This window comes from Dicentrarchus labrax, unplaced genomic scaffold, assembly GCF_905237075.1.
Source record: "Dicentrarchus labrax unplaced genomic scaffold, dlabrax2021, whole genome shotgun sequence".
In the NCBI taxonomy this organism is placed as follows: Eukaryota; Metazoa; Chordata; class Actinopteri; family Moronidae; genus Dicentrarchus; species Dicentrarchus labrax.
Window position 1 is genome coordinate 11338932 of NW_026136713.1, and position 17351 is coordinate 11356282.

Here is a 17351-nt window from a genome sequence, read left to right on the forward strand (position 1 = left end):
TCTTTATCTGAACAGATCACTCCCTGCTCATATTTGGCTTGCGAGCAGCTGTGGTGATTCTTATACTGAGTGGGATTGCTGTTTATTTTGTCTGGAAGAAGAAGAAATACGAGAAACCTGAAGGCTCTGCCGTCCGTCGAAAGAGGGAACATCAAGAGAACTCTGTTATAATGGTTGAAATGAGAAGTTCTGCATCTGAACTTTAATTTTCTGGAACCAGAACCTTCGTGTCGCCTCTCACCTGCTGTGATTGGTCATGTGTCTTTATGGATGTGAAAATAGAGTTTAGAGCAGAAACTCTTCTGTTTTTATTCTTCTCAGATTCACTTCTGCTTACTGTGTGTGCAGCTTAGCAGTTACTGGAATACCTTCCCTTAAAAACGTTCTGTGAGTGTTTTCTGCATTTCAAGCAGGAGAGACTTCCTTTCGAATAAACAAATAAATTGATATGTGCACAATGAAGATGAGAAATGTGAAAAGTTTTGGCGATTAGACCCTATCGTGATGTCATCATGTTTGAAGGGGTAAGTGAAACTGTGATTAGTACAGAAAACCTTATAGAAGTGTAGACCTCTGATGAGCTCAACCTGAGCCTCATTTGTAGCACTGAGGAAGCTCTGATAGAATAAAAGTTAAGTATTGGGACCCTAGTTCAATGATCGACAGTGGAGCTCTTTTATTTTTTTATATTTTTCTTCAAAGAGAAATTGTGTTATGGTGGCAAATTGTTTAAACTGTTTAGTAGCTATGTATGTAATGTAAAACCTCTCAAAGCATTTCACAGCGAGACCTTTCATTCAGTCACGTGTCTCAGTCAGTTTAGATAAGCTAGCATTTTGTTGATGTTTTGATCATGAACTGCTCCTCTAATGACTGCTGAGAATTAAATCGCACTTTCACACTCATTATAGTATTAGTATGCTCTACAGAGGAGTTCCTGTTTATGGATAATTCTGTTTTTAGTAAAAGTGTTGAAAAACTGTTGAGAATATCTAAACATTCAGGAAAAATAATGATCAGTAATAAATCATCTTAAAGCAAGTCTTAAGAGACTTTACTCATGTGTTTATTGCTGCAAGGACAAAGTCAGTGTTACGTCCCCAGTTGTGGGGTCCAGGGGAAAAGAGAAGTAACAATTAATAATTTACCCGGGCGTTTAAAGAAGGATTGGAAACATAAGGATTTGTGCTTTTAAACTATTTATTTTAACGTAAAAGGGGTCCAAAACGTAAACACAAAACAACTTCCTAAAAAGAAAGGAAGTGAAAACACACTTAACCAAACAAACCACTAATACAATAAATAAACAACGCTATCCCTCCACTGAGGGAATAGTGGTTACACGCAACACAAGCACCACACAGCTCTGTTTCACACCCGACAGCGACACGCCTCTATGTGGTAGTTCTTTTGGCCCACTGGCCCCGTCTGCTTCTATCACAGCAGCTTTATAACAATCCTCCTGATTGCTCTGGTTCTGCAGGTGTGCCTGACCAGTTGGAGGGGAGGGCGGTACCTGGAACAGGACACAAGACAGCAGAGGCAAAAACATACACACGTAACAGTCAGTATTATATTTTAAGGTGTTTGCCTTTAATGAACAGTTGCCAGTAGAGGGGGGCAGACTCTTACAACAGAGAGAGCGAGAGAGACCCACAGAAACTGGAAGACAGACAGGTGAGGCCGCCCAGAGAGGAGCGTGTATTCAACAGGAGAAATAGAAACAGAGATGCACTTTCTCCTCCACTGTGAGAAGGTATCTTCACTAAGAGACAAAAATATAAGAAAATATCAGATTTTCTAAGATCCTCCTTGGTGAAGGGACAACAGCTCCTCTAGCAGCCCAAAAAAATTATATTGAGTAGGTGTATTAAATGACATGTATTGTAAATTAACATTGTAAACAAAACTGTATACAACACGTATTAATATGTAGCCTATCTAATATGAAATATGTGATTATTGTTAACTGCCTTGGCAACACGTTTTTGTTTGTTGTTTGCCCTTGAGTGAGTGAGAGTGAGTAAGTGAGAGTGAGTGAGTTCAAACCAACTCAACCAAACCAACAGAAATTGCTTCAGACCACAGTGAGCCAACAGTACAGTGCAAATGTCCACATCCCAGCATCAGGGGCGTTTCTAGACCCCCTGGGGGCCCTAGGCAAGAAGGACCATGGGGCCCCCCAGAATCATGATGAATGAAGTCCAGGACTACGGATCAGTAAAGAAATCTTTTATTAAACAATTAACATATGAAATAAATAATAAATAACATAACTATCTGAATGCAAACTTTATATACAATATATAAATAATAGAAAAACAAACATAACTGAAATGTGCAACATTTTCAGAATGATAAAAACGCAACCAAGCAAGAAAACAAACAAACAAGGAATTGAAGTGGAAAGGAAGAACTTAAGACTTGCTGTGACACCTTGGTCCTAAATCCACAGTCCAATAGTAGTGCCTTTTTTTCCTTAAAACTGCTGCTTGCGGGCCTTGGCTTCTGCAAATGCAGCCACTATGTCTTCCATATCTAAGGACCTCCGAACATCTCTTTCTATTGAAATCAGTGCCAGTCCTGTGAGCCTCTCCTGGCAAATGGTTGACCTCAAATAGGTTTTGATCAACTTCAAAGCAGAAAAGCTCCTCTCACCAGAGGCAACAGAGACAGGAAGAGTCAAGAGGAGATGCAATGCAATGCTTAGATTACTGTACAGATCCAGAAGGTTTTCACTGTAAATTAATGGAATAATTAATGAACATCCATTTGCAGTAACAACTTTAATGCTTCATGTTAACATTTTATTTAATGTAACATTTAGGCTATAGAAGAAAATGTATGGATATATAGCATATACTTTATTTATCCCCGAAGGGAAATTCAGTTGTCCAGCAGCTCACATTTAAAAAACATAATTCCAAATACAAATTAGCACCAGTTTGGACAGACTAAACTGACAGCAGAATTGATGCTGGTATGGGTTTTAACATTTGACAACAAATGCTTTATTCTGGGAGAAAATATCATTGGCATTGGCAGCAAAGGACTAACTTATTGTGTGGCTATGAATGTGTTTAGAAGAAAATGAATTCACTTTACACGGACTTTAATGTGCAGTAAACTTTTTTGGTGCTTGGTGGATGACTGGGAGTTTGGGATAAAGTGGCAGGCTGGCTGGCAGCACTACTTTTTTATAATGTAACACACATAGCTTACACATTCCCACTTACCACTGTCACGTTTTTTCTTTTCATCCTCTTCTTGTTTTGTTTTTCTTTTCGTGTGCCCAGAGAGATATGTTCGCTTCATTTTTTCATCTGTGTGTTTGACCGGGACCGCACGTCGATGCCGGCTAGTAAGGGGGCCACATTAGGGAGATTCCCGACGTGTCATTGCAGTGTCTACAGGGGTTTCAAGTTGTGTCGCTGATATGGAGCGATATCAGCCGTCTGTCGGGGCCCCCTTCAGCTCGGGGCCCTAGGCAATTGTCTGGGTTGCCTGTCCAGTTGCGGCGTCTCTGCCCAGCATATTGTCTGTGTACTTCTGTCAAAAATGAGGAACTAATAATCCTCAGACTGTAGATAAATGAGGAACTGATATGACCAGTTGACATTTCAGTTTTTGATATCGCACAAATCTAAAACACTTTCTGGTTTGCAAAATCTTTGTAGTAGATGAAGCTGTGTCACTTCAAAGTCAATAGACACATTTTTGCTGATCAGAGCCCAATTTTTTTTGTCAGTTGCAAAGATTAAGCAAGAGTTTACTTATCTCCCCAATGTCTGTGCTTCCTCTTAACTCCTTTAACTGTGCTATTGTTTTTTACAACACAGTTCCCATGCCTTCTTGTCCGAAGCTGATCACTAAGAGAAGACATTTCAGGCTGCTCTGTGTCAGATGTGCATGTTAGATATTGAATAAAATAAAGTAGGTTCGTCTGGGAAGTGACTGAGGCTGAACACTGAGGAGACATGGAAGCTGTGATTGGACTGTTGCTGATGATACTCGGAGTCTCTCATGGTGAGCTGTTTAACTTGATTAATTTGACACATTTTATGCAGCAATTAAATCAAATATATTCATAAAGTATAGTTAAATATTATATTCAGTGACATGTTTTACAGCTCATCACTGATGCACATTGTAACCAAATTCACAAAAGAACCATGACACATATAATTAAGTATGTTTTTAAGTTTTCCAACGTTGATCTTCAATTGACTGCCAAGGAAACAAATAGCAGATCCAAAAAATAGAATACAAAAGATTAATGAAAGATTAAATCTCAATGAAATTCAAAGGCCCAAAATCTGAAAGATAATATTTATTTTATTATCAATCAATTGGAAAACTTAGTAATAAAGTTAATGTGGAATTCTAATCTAAATCACAATTACAACATGCTGTTACACCATAATAATAATTATTAATTTATTTAATAACGAAAGGAATCTTTTAAGAGGAGGGATTTCAAATTTCTGTTATGTTGTTAAGTGAAATATTTGGATGCTACCACATATTTGTATACAGCTTTATTGCACAAGAACATATTTTTGGGGCTTTTTGCTTTTTTCGGATGGGACAGCTCAAGATTGACATGGTTGGAGAGAGAGGGGATGACATGGAGAAAAGGGCCACAGATCAGAATCAAACCCATAACCCATATTGCAGCAAGGACTCATCCTTGGTAAATGGGGCACCAACTATACCAGGTGAACTATCAGGGCGTCCCTGGGGGATTCTTTAAGGCAGAAGCAAGATCATTTATTCTCACTGGTGTGCTGAGAAACTTACATAAGCTGTGCTTGGTTAAATTATAACAAGTGGGTCTTGCATGGGCTCCACCACAGAAGGAGCAGGTGTGGAGGAAACGGCAGCTTGAAATGTTGCATCCTAGGTCACTGAAGTGAGGTTCTACTCAATGAACACAAACATAGACATGAAAATAGAAATAGAAATGTAATAGCTACGTACTATTTACCAGTATGTAGCTATTGAAGACAGGCATGAAAGTCTTGTGAGACAGAGTTTGGGCTTTGTGTGTGCTAATGTCTTTCTCCCTCTCTCTGTCTGTCCTAGCACTCCCAGAGTTCACTAAAGTTCCTGTCGACCAGATTGGCGTCTCAGGGGGCGTGATCTCGTTTGTGTGCCAGGCAACGGGGAACCCCAAGCCGAGGGTAAGCTGGATGAAGAAAGGAAAGAAGACACAGAACCAGCGTGTTGAGGTGAGTCAATGAGCACTGCTGCACTCTCAGGGCGAGGAGGGCAACTTTATTGTTACTGTACTGTACTATGTCACTAGGGATGTCCAATATCTCACAGTAGGCTATGAGTTTTTAAACAGGTTTTGAAAGTGTTGATGTCTACTAAATGTTAGTGATATGTTTAGTTGCATTGAGCAGTGAGATTGCAGATTGCAACCAACTGAAACCATTGCCTCAACGAAAAACATCTGGGAGAATCTATGGTGGCCACAAAAAATGTGAAGGCTGTATCTAGAGCCAGTGTCTGGTTGGTCCTTTCTAGGCTACTGTAGAAACATGGTGGTTCAACATGGCAGGTGGAAGATGATGGGTAGAAGAGGTCCGCTCCTTTTGTAGATATAAAGGGCTCATCTGAAAGTAATAAAAACACAGGGGGAATCAAGTGATTAATGGAAATATACTTATGGGTATTGTGTTTCATTTCTGCCATATTCTGCCAGTAGATCCCCCCGAACTCTGATTGGCCAAAGTCTCTCGTCACAGGGCTAGATTTTCTAAAGCCTAAAAAGAAAGCCAAGAGGACACGCAGAAGTCTAGTTTTCTTTGAGACCACTTGAATTACAATATGCTGAAAAGTTATTATTGAATCTTTTCCCCAATAACGGCAAAAAAACCAAAAAACAAAACACTACCTAACCAAGCTTTAACTTCAAAACAGGCACTATTGCTTTAAGAATGCACACATCTGACTTATGACTCTCTATCCTACAGGTCATTGAGTTTGATGAAGGTGCCGGCTCCGTACTCAGAATCCAGCCTCTCGGAGTGTCACGTGATGAAAGCATCTATGAATGCGTTGCTGAGAACAATGAAGGCAATGTCTCTGTCAGTGCTAATCTGTCAATCATCCGAGGTGATTCTCTAAATAGTTTTCAAATAAATATAGTAACTTCTGATCAACTCAAATCAATTTCAGACTTGTTTAGAAATAAACATCTTCTTCTCTACTTCTGTTTTAATCCTCACTTCGAGTATGGAAACAGATCATTTAGTTGGTTGAACAAATACTGATGACAGTGGACTTGTTCATCCCTAGTCTCAGTTAAGTATTGAAATATTGAAATAAGACACATGGTCCTTAATAGACAAGCTAGTTGAGTGGGAATACAGTTTATGAGTATCCGGCTACAGGAAAGTTTCTCTAACTAGTAGAATGCTAGTTTATTTGCTGAGAAAGAGGAAGTGAAAGAAGCACAGTGCTTGCTATTCTTGTGTTGTTCTTAAACCTCTTCAGTGCCTCAACACAGTCCTCTCTGAGAGCCTTCTATCCTCAGCTGGTTTGTTATGTGGCTACTGTATATGGCTAATGTAACACTCCTGAGGTGCACTTGTCTCAGTGGTCAAAGGTTAATTTGGATAAGGAAAGTCTTTTGAGATAATAAAAATGTTGAATACAAATTGGATTACATTAGACTCTATTGTCTATTTATTGTTACACTTTTGTATCTTCTTTTATTTTAATCACTATTGTGTTTTCCTCTTTTCCTGTTCTTGTCACAGAGGACCTACTCCCACCAGGCTTCCCTACCATTGACATGGGTCCTCAACTCAAAGTGGTGGAGCGCACTCGAACAGCCACTATGCTCTGTGCTGCCAGTGGCAACCCTGACCCAGAAATCACCTGGTACAAAGACTTCCTGCCCATTGACCCCAGTGCAAGTAATGGGCGGATAAAACAGCTACCTTCCGGTACGGCCCAAGCATTATGTTCCTACATTTTCCCCTCTCATTAACTTGAGCACTTAATTTGATTTCCCAGGACATTTTGGGGAAAAGTTAAAATGGTTGTTTTTGTGTTTTGCAATGTGCCTGTAGTGTCTAATCTTTTTTTCTTCCAAAATGTTAGATTAATATCAAATGTGTGATTAAGAGCACTTTAGCTTTTCAGCAGACTTATATCTCCAACTTGGGAGCACATAAAATTATTTGATAAAGATCCCATCAGGTACTGCAACACTGACTGAAACAACAGAATAAATTAGGAAAAATTATGCTTTGTTTTTGGTCAATGCCAATGTGCATTTATCCCAGAGCCGAGTTTACCCAACTAAATTCAATTCAATTCAATTTATTTGTATAGCCCCAATTCATAACAGAAACTATCTCAGGACACTTTTCAAATAGAGCAGGTCTAGACTGAACTCTTTAAAACATTAATTACAGAGACCCAACAGTACCACCATGAGCAAGCACTTGGCGACAAGGGCAAGGAAAAACTGCCTGTTAAAAGGCAGAAACCTAGGACAGATCATTCGGCTCTAGGTGGGTGGTCGTCTGCCTCGACCAGTTGGGGTGAGAGAGAGAGAGAAAGGAGAGAGAGAGAGAGAGAGAGAGAGAGAGAGAGAGAGAGAGAGACACAGACAGACAGGTGTACAGCAACAAAAGTATTGGCAATGGCAATCTAGCAGGACCATGGCAGGAGGCTCCACCAGGATCGATAAGAACCTGCAAGACGAGAAAGCACAAGAACTCCGGGGAAGAAGTGAAGTTAGTAACATGCATTAATGGAACATGAATGAGTGCAGAAAGAGAGAGGAAGGGAGGAGCTCAGTGCACCATGGGAAATCCCCCGATAGTCTAGGCCTATAGCAGCATAACTAAGGGATGGTTCAGGACTCACCTGATCCAGCCCTAACTATAAGCTTTATCAAAGAGGAATGTCTTAAGCCTACTCTTGAATGTGGAGAGGGTGTCTGCCTCCCGAACCACAACTGGAAGCTGGTTCCACAGGAGAGGAGCTTGGTAACTGAAGGCTCTGGCTCCTGTTCTACTTTTAGAGACTATAGGAACCACAAGTAGCCCAGCATTCAGAGAACGTAGTGTTCTAGAGGGGTAATAGGGTACTATGAGCTCTTTAAGATATGAAGGGGCCTGACCATGAAGAGCTTTAAAGGTGAGGAGGAGAATTTTAAATTCTATTCTACATTTTACAGGGAGCCAGTGCAGAGAAGCTAGTACAGAAGAGATGTGATCTCTTTTTCTAGTTCCTGTCAGTACTCTTGCTGCAGCGTTCTGAATTAAATGGAGCGTTTTTTAATGGACTTATTGGGGCAACCTGATAATAAAGAGTTGCAGTAATCCAGCCTTGAAGTAACAAATGCATGGATTAGTTTTTCTGCATCTGTCTGAGATAGTATGTGTCTAATTTTTGTGTCTCCTTGCTTCCTTTCCCTTCTCTCACTTTTTCTCTCTCTTCCCCCTCCTTTCTTATCTTTGTTGCATGTTGTCATTTTCCAGGTGCCTTGCAGATCGAGAACAGCGAGGAGTCCGACCAGGGGAAGTACGAGTGTGTGGCGTCTAATGTGGAAGGCGTGCGCTACTCTTCCCCTGCTAATCTTTATGTGCGAGGTAGGAAGCAACCTGGCCACAGAGCCAGCACAAAAAATAATAACATCTTCCACTTATAAGAAGAGGTGTAAATCTTCACTCACCTAACCATTTGATTTGATTACAAATCACCTGGAATGCAATCATGCATCTCAATATATGTTATGCATGTGGTTACTTTTTAATCAGCAAGAAGTCAGATACATCTGAACTCCCATTTTATTTAGAAAGTGCTTTCAAAAATCAGACTTAAACAGTATATAAACTTTTACATCAGTATGTATGTGACCCACTTCAGTACACAAACCTTATCAAAACAAATCCTGTGCTGTAACAAAATGAACAAAAGTGTTTTCACATAGCAGTTCTAAGACAGCGCTCTTCCTGAATGTGGCAAACATCATAAACATGTCTCAGAACATAACAGAGCAGACAACAGTAATAACTCTAATACATGGCACTTCCTGCTGAGTTGGCTTCATGATGGGGCACCAGGGGGAAGAAAAATAATTTTACATGAGCAAACTTCCTGACTTGAACTGCAACAACCATGTTGGATGTGTTTTCTTTCACCACCACTATATCTTTATCTGTTAACTTCCGTTCTTTCACGACTTTTAACAGTATCTCCGTCAGATGAGAACATGTGTGACTGTGATAAATGTGTCTTGTCAGCAGCACATGCAATAAAATTCGCCAGTTGTCCTTTCTCATATAATTTGCAGTTAATATTACATACGAGTCAGTCGCAACATAAGTCCAGGCCTCACATTCAATGGTTATTTGACTATCTTTATTCATTGACTAGGCTTCTTTTACTCTCTCTCAGTTTTTCTGTATTTTCTCTTTAATTGGTTTCCTTCTCTAACAAAAGCAAATACTACCACCATAAGAGCCTCTCCCTGTGGCTATAAGAAGCTTGTGAAATTTTTAATTATGGTATGCTTGATTTGATTCCAATGGTGCCTTAATATTTATTTTTTCTTACCAAACATTGCTACTGGGGTGATTGTTTTGGTTCAAAGTGTATTGAAGGGCGGCAAGCAAGTGTACTTTCAAGACAGGTGTCACTGATTGCAGGGACAAGAGGTAAAGATTTAAATGTTGCTGCAGCTAAACCGTTTTTACCCCTCTCTAAAATAGATTTCTCTATTTTTCTCTTCTCCTCATGTTATCGTGTTCTGCACTGTCCCCTTTACATCCCTCAGAGCTAAAAGAAGGTTGGTGTTTTTTCTTCTACTTTTTAACCCACATTTGAAAAAAAATAAATTGTGTTGAATATGTAAAACTTTGCTGTATTTGCCTCTTACATACTATATTACTAATCATTTAAAGGTGGTGTATGTTTTTCTGGAGAAATACCATGAGAAATGTTAAAAAGATATAGAGCTAACAACGACACAATAAGTAATGTAATGTCAGCTATGTTGTGGGTTACAATTGATTACAAATATCTAACGGTGGAATTAGAAACGTTAACACGTGAAAAACAGTCCTTCCACCCTGTGACATCTGTTTCACCTGGACTTTATAGGAATCAAAAAGGTTTGCCTGCGCCTGTTTCTGTAAAAGATGTGGGAACAACAGTTTCTGATCTAACGCTGTTCAACCCGCCCAAGTCAATTTTTGTTTTCTATTCCCTATTTTCTCCTATCTTTATCCAATTAGTGAGAAGAGTCCCACCTAGATTCTCCATTCCACCCACCAACCAAGAGGTGATGCTAGGCGGCAGTGTCAACCTGACATGTGTAGCAGTAGGCTCGCCAATGCCCTACGTAAAGTGGATGATGGGCTCGGAGGATCTGACCAAGGAAGAAGAGATGCCAATAGGACGTAATGTGCTGGAGGTCACCACCGTCCTTACGTCAGCAAACTACAGCTGTGTGGCCATGTCGTCTCTGGGCATAATAAAAGCCACAGCTCAGATCACTGTCAAAGGTGAGAGTTGTTGTTGAGACAAATTCAGACCTGTTGTACTATCTCTCTCTGAGTCAGGTTGCTGCTGTAACAATGTGAACTGTTGATTTGAGTCACCAACAGATTTCTGATATTTTTGTTAATGGATTGTTTTAAAACAGAATACTATACATATTTTACCACTGCCCCTGTGCTGTGGCCTGTGTTTTTTTTTTTTTTTTAAATTAAAGACCTTTGCAGGTGCTTTTTGCAGTCTCTTTGTCAATGTTGTATGTGTCTCTTTCTACATGTTTGTTAAGACAGCACTAGAACGTATGAAACAATAATTTCAGTGCTATGAGTTACAGAATGGAGTAATCAAGTCATTTCGGCTGTATTGTGCCTACAAGTCAATTTTTGATACCAAATCTAATACCCTGCTTCTCCCTCCTCAGCCTTGCCAAAGCCCCCAACCTCCCTCATTGTGACTGAGACCACAGCCACCAGTGTGACTCTCACCTGGGACTCTGGGAACCTTGAACCTGTCTCCTACTACGTAATCCAGTACAGAGCCAAGTCCTCAAACAATGACTTCCAGGAGGTGGATGGTGTGTCAACAACCCATTACAGTGTTGGTGGACTAAGGCCCAACTCTGAGTATGAGTTCCGTGTCTTGGCTGCCAAAACCTTTGGCCGTGGACTTCCCAGCAATCCTGTGGAGGTGCACACCAGTGAACAGGCCCCCTCCTCGCCACCTCTGCACATCCAAGCACGCATGCCGAATGCCAGCACAATGCTGGTCCAGTGGGAACCACCAGAGGAACCCAATGGTCGAATCAGGGGTTACCGGGTCTACTACAGCTCGGATCTGACGACTCCACTCAGCGCCTGGCAGATACAGATTACAGAGGACAGTATGACTACCATCTCAAGCCTGATTCCTGACATCACCTACGGCCTCAGGGTGCAGGGCTTCACCTCTGTAGGTGACGGGCCACTTTCCGATATGGTGCAAGTCAAAACCCAGCAGGGAGGTGAGCAGCAGAGTTATTAGGGGTCAGTTAGTAGGGTCAGAGCAGTAACACTGCGAGAACCCTATTGGTTTACATTACCAAGTTACATTACCACTACCAGTACAGCATTTGCTGCCTCTACCCCAACACAGAGCATGAAATCAGCCATCAACACAATCAGTCTGTTTCCTCCCACTGAGCCAGCAGAAACCCGGACCTTTCTTGTCATTAGGGCACAAGCTTTTGTACCTCACTATCTGTTCCTCTCAATTCAATTCCCTCTAAACCTAGGGACTTAAAATATGAATGTGTTCATTTTGTATGATTAAACCTTAACTTTTACCATGACGGTCACTTCCTGTGACCTCTCTTCAGGATGCATTATGTAGTACATATTTTTCATAGTGGTATGCAGTATGAATTGAATTGTATTTTACAGGCTCTGTCAGTTTCTGCTGAATGTGGAAGAAAACAATAGATGAACATTTACCTGAGAGATGGGTAACGCCTAACTGAGGGTTAGAGGGAACCAGACCGAAGTTGCTTCACTACAAATATAACGTGTGCTTGAGCTCATTCTATGGTCAAAAATGTTTTTTTTAAATGTATTGGGAAATTTATTCATTTTTGAGTTTGGCAGTATCGGCCCTACATACAAGGGAACTGTAATATTAATTATAATTATTATTTATTTATTATCTTTCACAGTCTGAGTCAGACTCATATTTCAGCCCGGGAGTGTCAGGTTTCATTTCACAACCTATTATATTACAGATACTGTATGATTCATTATTAAAGCTTTATTTTTTAGTTCCGTTAGAGTGTACTATTCTCTATAACCTTGTTATTCGGTGCTAATAAGTTAAGCTTCAAGGTGTCAGTTTGTAAATTGGGGCTGGTGCCTAGAGTTTATTTATTTCCCTTTTACTTTTGTTCATATTTGATTTTCCTTGTCAACAGCAAGTTAACTTTATTCTACTGGACAGGGACCAAAAAAATCCATCACCTGAATTAATTCCAGTATATCTGTTTATCTTATAGATGGCAGAAAAACAACAGAATTATTTGAGCCAGTCAGCTTAAAATAAAAGAAGTCTTATCATATTATATTGCTTAGTTACATATAATTGTATGGATGCCTCTTCTGTATTATAAATATGCACATAATGACCAATATTCTGTTATATCACAATTAATCTGAGTGTGTTTCCTTCAGCTCCTGTGTCCTCTGTCCTGCTGGTCTCTGAGTGTCTGTCCCAGGGAGAGACGAGGGTGTCCTGTTCCTCTAAGGGAGGAGACAGTCCTCAGTACAGCTGGACTCTGGATGGACACACACTGACAGACACTCAGCTCCTCTCTGGAAATAATGAGACTAACAACATCACTCTGAAACCAGACGTCTCAGGACAACTGGTCTGCTCAGTCAGGAATCACATCAGTGGGATATCTACCTGTGGTGAGTCAGAAAAGTGAAAAACAGTTTGATAGTTATGACACTGATGATTAACAGGGCATCAGTTATTGATCTGTTTATGTCCCATAGGCTTCATGTTCACTGACTGCAGCTTATCCAACGGGATGCACATATCACAGAGCGTGCGTGTATCCAGTAACAGCCGGTGCATTGAGCCAACATCAACCTCTACCACAATCACAGACACTTCTGTGGGTAAGTAGAAAGACATCCAAGTATTCATAAAACTCTACACTCACATCACACATATACCAATCAAATATTGCTGTAAATCAACTCTCCTGTCAACAATTACTTGACATGTAATGTTTGTGTCTCTTTACCTGAACAGATCACTCCATACTCATATGCAGTTTGCGAGCAGCTGTGGTGATTTCTATATTGAGTGGGATTGCTGTTTATTTTGTCTGGAAGAAGAAGAAATACGAGAAAGCTAAAGGTTCTGCCGTCTCTCGAAAGAGGGAACATCAAGAGAACTCTGTTATAATGGTTGAAATGAGAAGTTCTGCATCTGAACTTTAACTTTCTGGAACCAGAACCTTTGTGTTGCCTCTCACCTGCTGTGATTGGTCATGTGTCTTTATGGATGTGAAAATAGAGTTTAGAGCAGAAACTCTTCTGTTTTTATTCTACTCAGATTCACTTCTTAGCAGCTCACTATGAATAAGTTCCTATAGAAAGGTCTGTGAGTGTTTTCTGCATTTGTCTTAGGAACCTTTTTACTTGGTCACTTGACTGGTTGTTGACTTGGTGAAAGTTTACATATTTACTTAATGTGGAAAGACTGTCTTGTTGTAAAGGTTTCAGTGCACTGCTGCATTTGGAGAGTGCTAAAGCATCCGGAGGCTCACAGCAGTTTATCCTGAAGTCAAGAGTCATGTTTTGAATAAAGCTTATATTGTTATATTAATAGTGCAACTAATTTCAATGCAATTTGGGAATAAGTAACATTACAGAGAAATATAGCATATATGCAGATTGTTTTTTTCAAAGGAATAAAGAAAAGAAAACAATTAGGTATAGCAACAAATAAAAGCCACAAAGACATGAATAAAGTCTGAAGCTGTATCATACCATTTACTACTGTATCTAGAGGCTGACATGATGTAAAAATATAACACTGCAATCATTATTATTAACCATTAAGCTGTCAAAATCACTTGATAACAACTCAAATTCATGCACACTACATTGATTCAACAGTGTATAGTGGATCATGTTTTCTAATATTTTAACGGTTTAATCACTTTTTAGCTTGATAGTTGAACTGAAAACACAAATTTTAATTAAAATGTATCTGAAATTTTGTTTTTTGTAACCAACATCTCTGTGTGTAAATAATTGTGTCCAGCATGCTCTTATAATAATAATCTGCTATGGCGTTAGGTGCAGTATGAGAGGTTGCGGCAGCATCTGTCAGTTTCAAATCCTCTTTTAGTATGAAAGAGGAATGTTTTCATCTCTTCCAGTCAGTCCATCCTACCCTTGTGTCTCTCTCCTTCTGGGCTAAAAGGGAAGTAAAACTAACATTGCTTAATTTTTCTGCTCTCCTCTCTGAAGTTGATCACTTTTCAGGACACATTTTCTCAGTGTAGGATGTGCATGTTTGCTTTTAAGTAGAAAGGTTTGTCTGGAAGCTGCTGACTGGATCAAAACACTGAGGAGACATGCAAGCTGTGATTGGACTGTTGCTGATGCTACTCGGAGTCTCTCATGGTGAGATGTTTAACTTGTTTAGTCTGACATATTTTATAGTCTGGCATCATCTTCAGTGATGTTTTTAACAGATTAATCACTGACGCACACTGGAACCAAATTTAAACAAGACACATAAATAAATTAAATACAATTAAATATCTTTGGTGTATAAGTGATGGCTTATGTTTAACCACTATTTATGTATGAAATTGTAACCAAGAAATTCAAAGGCTCAAAAGCTCAAAATCTATTTTATTGTCGCTCACTGTACGTAAAAAGGAGGACTGCAAACTCAGTTATAAACGTGGAATCATAATCTCAGTAAGAATAAAAACATGCTGTTACAACAGAAATACATTCCCTTTGATATGTAAAGGTTCTTCTAAGAGTTGGGAATGAAAAGAATTATATGTGCATTTGAAAACGTAATTTAAAACATAATTTTATATTCTTCTCCAGTGAACTAGGATTTTTACACATAGGCTACAGGTTTGCTGAAATTTGCTTTAAAGTAAGAAAAAAAAAACCCTTTATGACATTGTAACGGCACTTTATTGCAGGGACACGTTGCTTACCTTCACAAGAAACACTGCATACTATTATACACATGAGAAGCCGAGATGTTGAACAATTGTTCAAATTCTAATTTGAACATTGTTTTGTTCAGTCAGTCAATTTCAGAGGGAATGTATAATGGTTCCTCTTTTTTAACCTTGTTGATAAATAATTCTGAAAAAAGACAAAACAATAATCCTCTGACTACAAAATGGTTATAATAAAGTGTAGGGGCATTTTCCTCTGGCACTTTCTTTTAAGCCCACAAACTGGTTGTAAACAAAATTTGAAATTCTTACAAATTGATGGCCATATAATAAAGTCTTAAAGCAGAGCCTGATACATAAATAACATCCTAATGTCCTCAACATAAATGAGGAACTGATTTGATCAGTTGGCATATTCTGTTTCTGTACCATGTTGTGAATAACAGAAGAAGCATTACTGTGATGTCTGAGGAGGTCGTCTGAGGTTTGACTGTTTGAAGCAGTCCAGTATTGAAATTGATAAAGATAACCTGAGCCCTGATGATGATTATGGCCACTGTGTTAAAGTGATTTCATACATGTTTCCATATTAGTGAATACAAGAATCCTGGGTATGGAACAAAATATTACCTGATGATGGTTTAAGGACCAAAAGAATTGTCAGTAAAGTTGTTTCAGTTTTTGATCTCGCACACACGTCTAAAACACTTTCTGGTTTGGAAAATCTTTGTAGTAGATGAAGCTGTGTCAATTTAAAGTGAAATTTTTGTTAGATCATAATTTTTGAGCATTCAATCTGCATTAATCTTTTCTGTTTCTGTCGAGCGCACGAGTTAGTGTTTACCTGTTTTGAGTTACTTGGATATATTGACTTTCAGTGTCAGCAATAAGTCCTGACAATACTAACAGACATACATCGGGACTCGAACAGCAACACCTAACAAAGTCAGTTCAGTAAACTTTGTAACAGTCTGTTCTTTCTTTCCCTAAAGAGGGCTTCAGTTTTGTGAGTCCAGTCCTTTTTTTAATTGATTTGCATCCCAAGGTAATTGTATGAGGTCACTGTCTTTAATTAAACTCCTTGGACAACCAGGACAGGAGACCTGCTGTTCTTCTTGTAGTCCACCACAAGCTCATTGGTTTTGCTGAGCCTCAGTTGCACCATATGATGATACTCTTTATCTGTCCTCTCTACTCCCTTTAAAAATAGTAAGTGAAGACAGAATGTTGTCCTTAGTGCCTTTTTAACTTTCTAATAAATTTGTTTTCTGAACAAAGGCTGGACTCTGAAGTGAAATGGATCGGTACATTGGTCATTGCCACTGTCAGCCGTGTCAGAAAATGGATAAACGACGGGCATGAGAGTCTTGGAAGACAAGTTTGGGCTTTGTGTGTGATAATGTCTTCATCCCTCTTTCTGTCTTGTACTAGCACTCCCAGAGTTCACTAAAGTTCCTGTCGACCAGATTGGCGTCTCAGGGGGCGTGATCTCGTTTGTGTGCCAGGCGACGGGGAACCCCAAGCCGAGGGTTAGCTGGGTGAAGAAAGGCATGAAGATCAGCTTCCAGTATTTTGATGTAGGTCAATGAGCACTGCTGCACTCTCAGGGAGAGGAGGGCAACTTTATTGTTACTGTACTGTACTATGTCACTGTAATGTAGGGATATCCAATATCTCACAGTAGGCTATGAGTTTTTAAACAGGTTTTGAAAGTGTTGATGTCTACAAAATGTTAGTGATATGTTTAGTTGCATCGAGCAGTGAGATTGCAGATTGCAACCAACTGAAACCACTGCCTCAATTAAACATGTGGGAGAATCTATGGTGGCTACAAAAAATGTGAAGGCCCCATCTAGAGCCAGTACCGGGTTTGGCCATTGTAGGCTACTGTAGATACATGGTGGTTCAACATGGCAGGTGGAAGATGATTGGTGGAAGAGGACCTGCTCCTTCTGTTGATATAAAGGGCTCATTTGAATGTAGTAAAAACACAGGGGAAATCAGGTGATTAATGGAAATATACTTATAGATATTGTGTTCCTTTTCTGCCATATTCTGCCAGTAGATCCCCCCGAACTCTGATTGGCCAAAGTCAAGCCAAGAGGACGCGCAAAAGTCTAGTTTTCTCTCC

At 39.6% G+C, this 17351-nt stretch overlaps 1 protein-coding gene across 10 annotated transcripts in view; it reads left to right on the forward strand.

The window, feature by feature from the left end:
• LOC127375176 (receptor-type tyrosine-protein phosphatase F) overlaps positions 1-17351 on the forward strand; it is a 57915-nt gene that overhangs the window by 11300 nt on the left and 29264 nt on the right. For 4 of the 10 annotated variants that reach the window (XM_051421057.1, XM_051421056.1, XM_051421055.1 and 1 more), the window contains 4 exons: positions 16-524; positions 1484-1677; positions 3840-4026; positions 16652-16797. In XM_051421057.1, coding sequence (XP_051277017.1) covers positions 3978-4026; positions 16652-16797 — 195 coding nt within the window. In that variant the 5' untranslated portion in view covers positions 16-524; positions 1484-1677; positions 3840-3977. Of the gene's footprint in view, positions 1-15; positions 525-1483; positions 1678-3839; positions 4027-4591; positions 4719-5085; positions 5232-5981; positions 6124-6770; positions 6960-8507; positions 8619-9805; positions 9818-10265; positions 10536-13506; positions 14697-16651; positions 16798-17351 lie in introns of those variants that run through there. The other 6 variants (XM_051421051.1, XM_051421050.1, XM_051421049.1 and 3 more) reach the window with 6 other exon arrangements.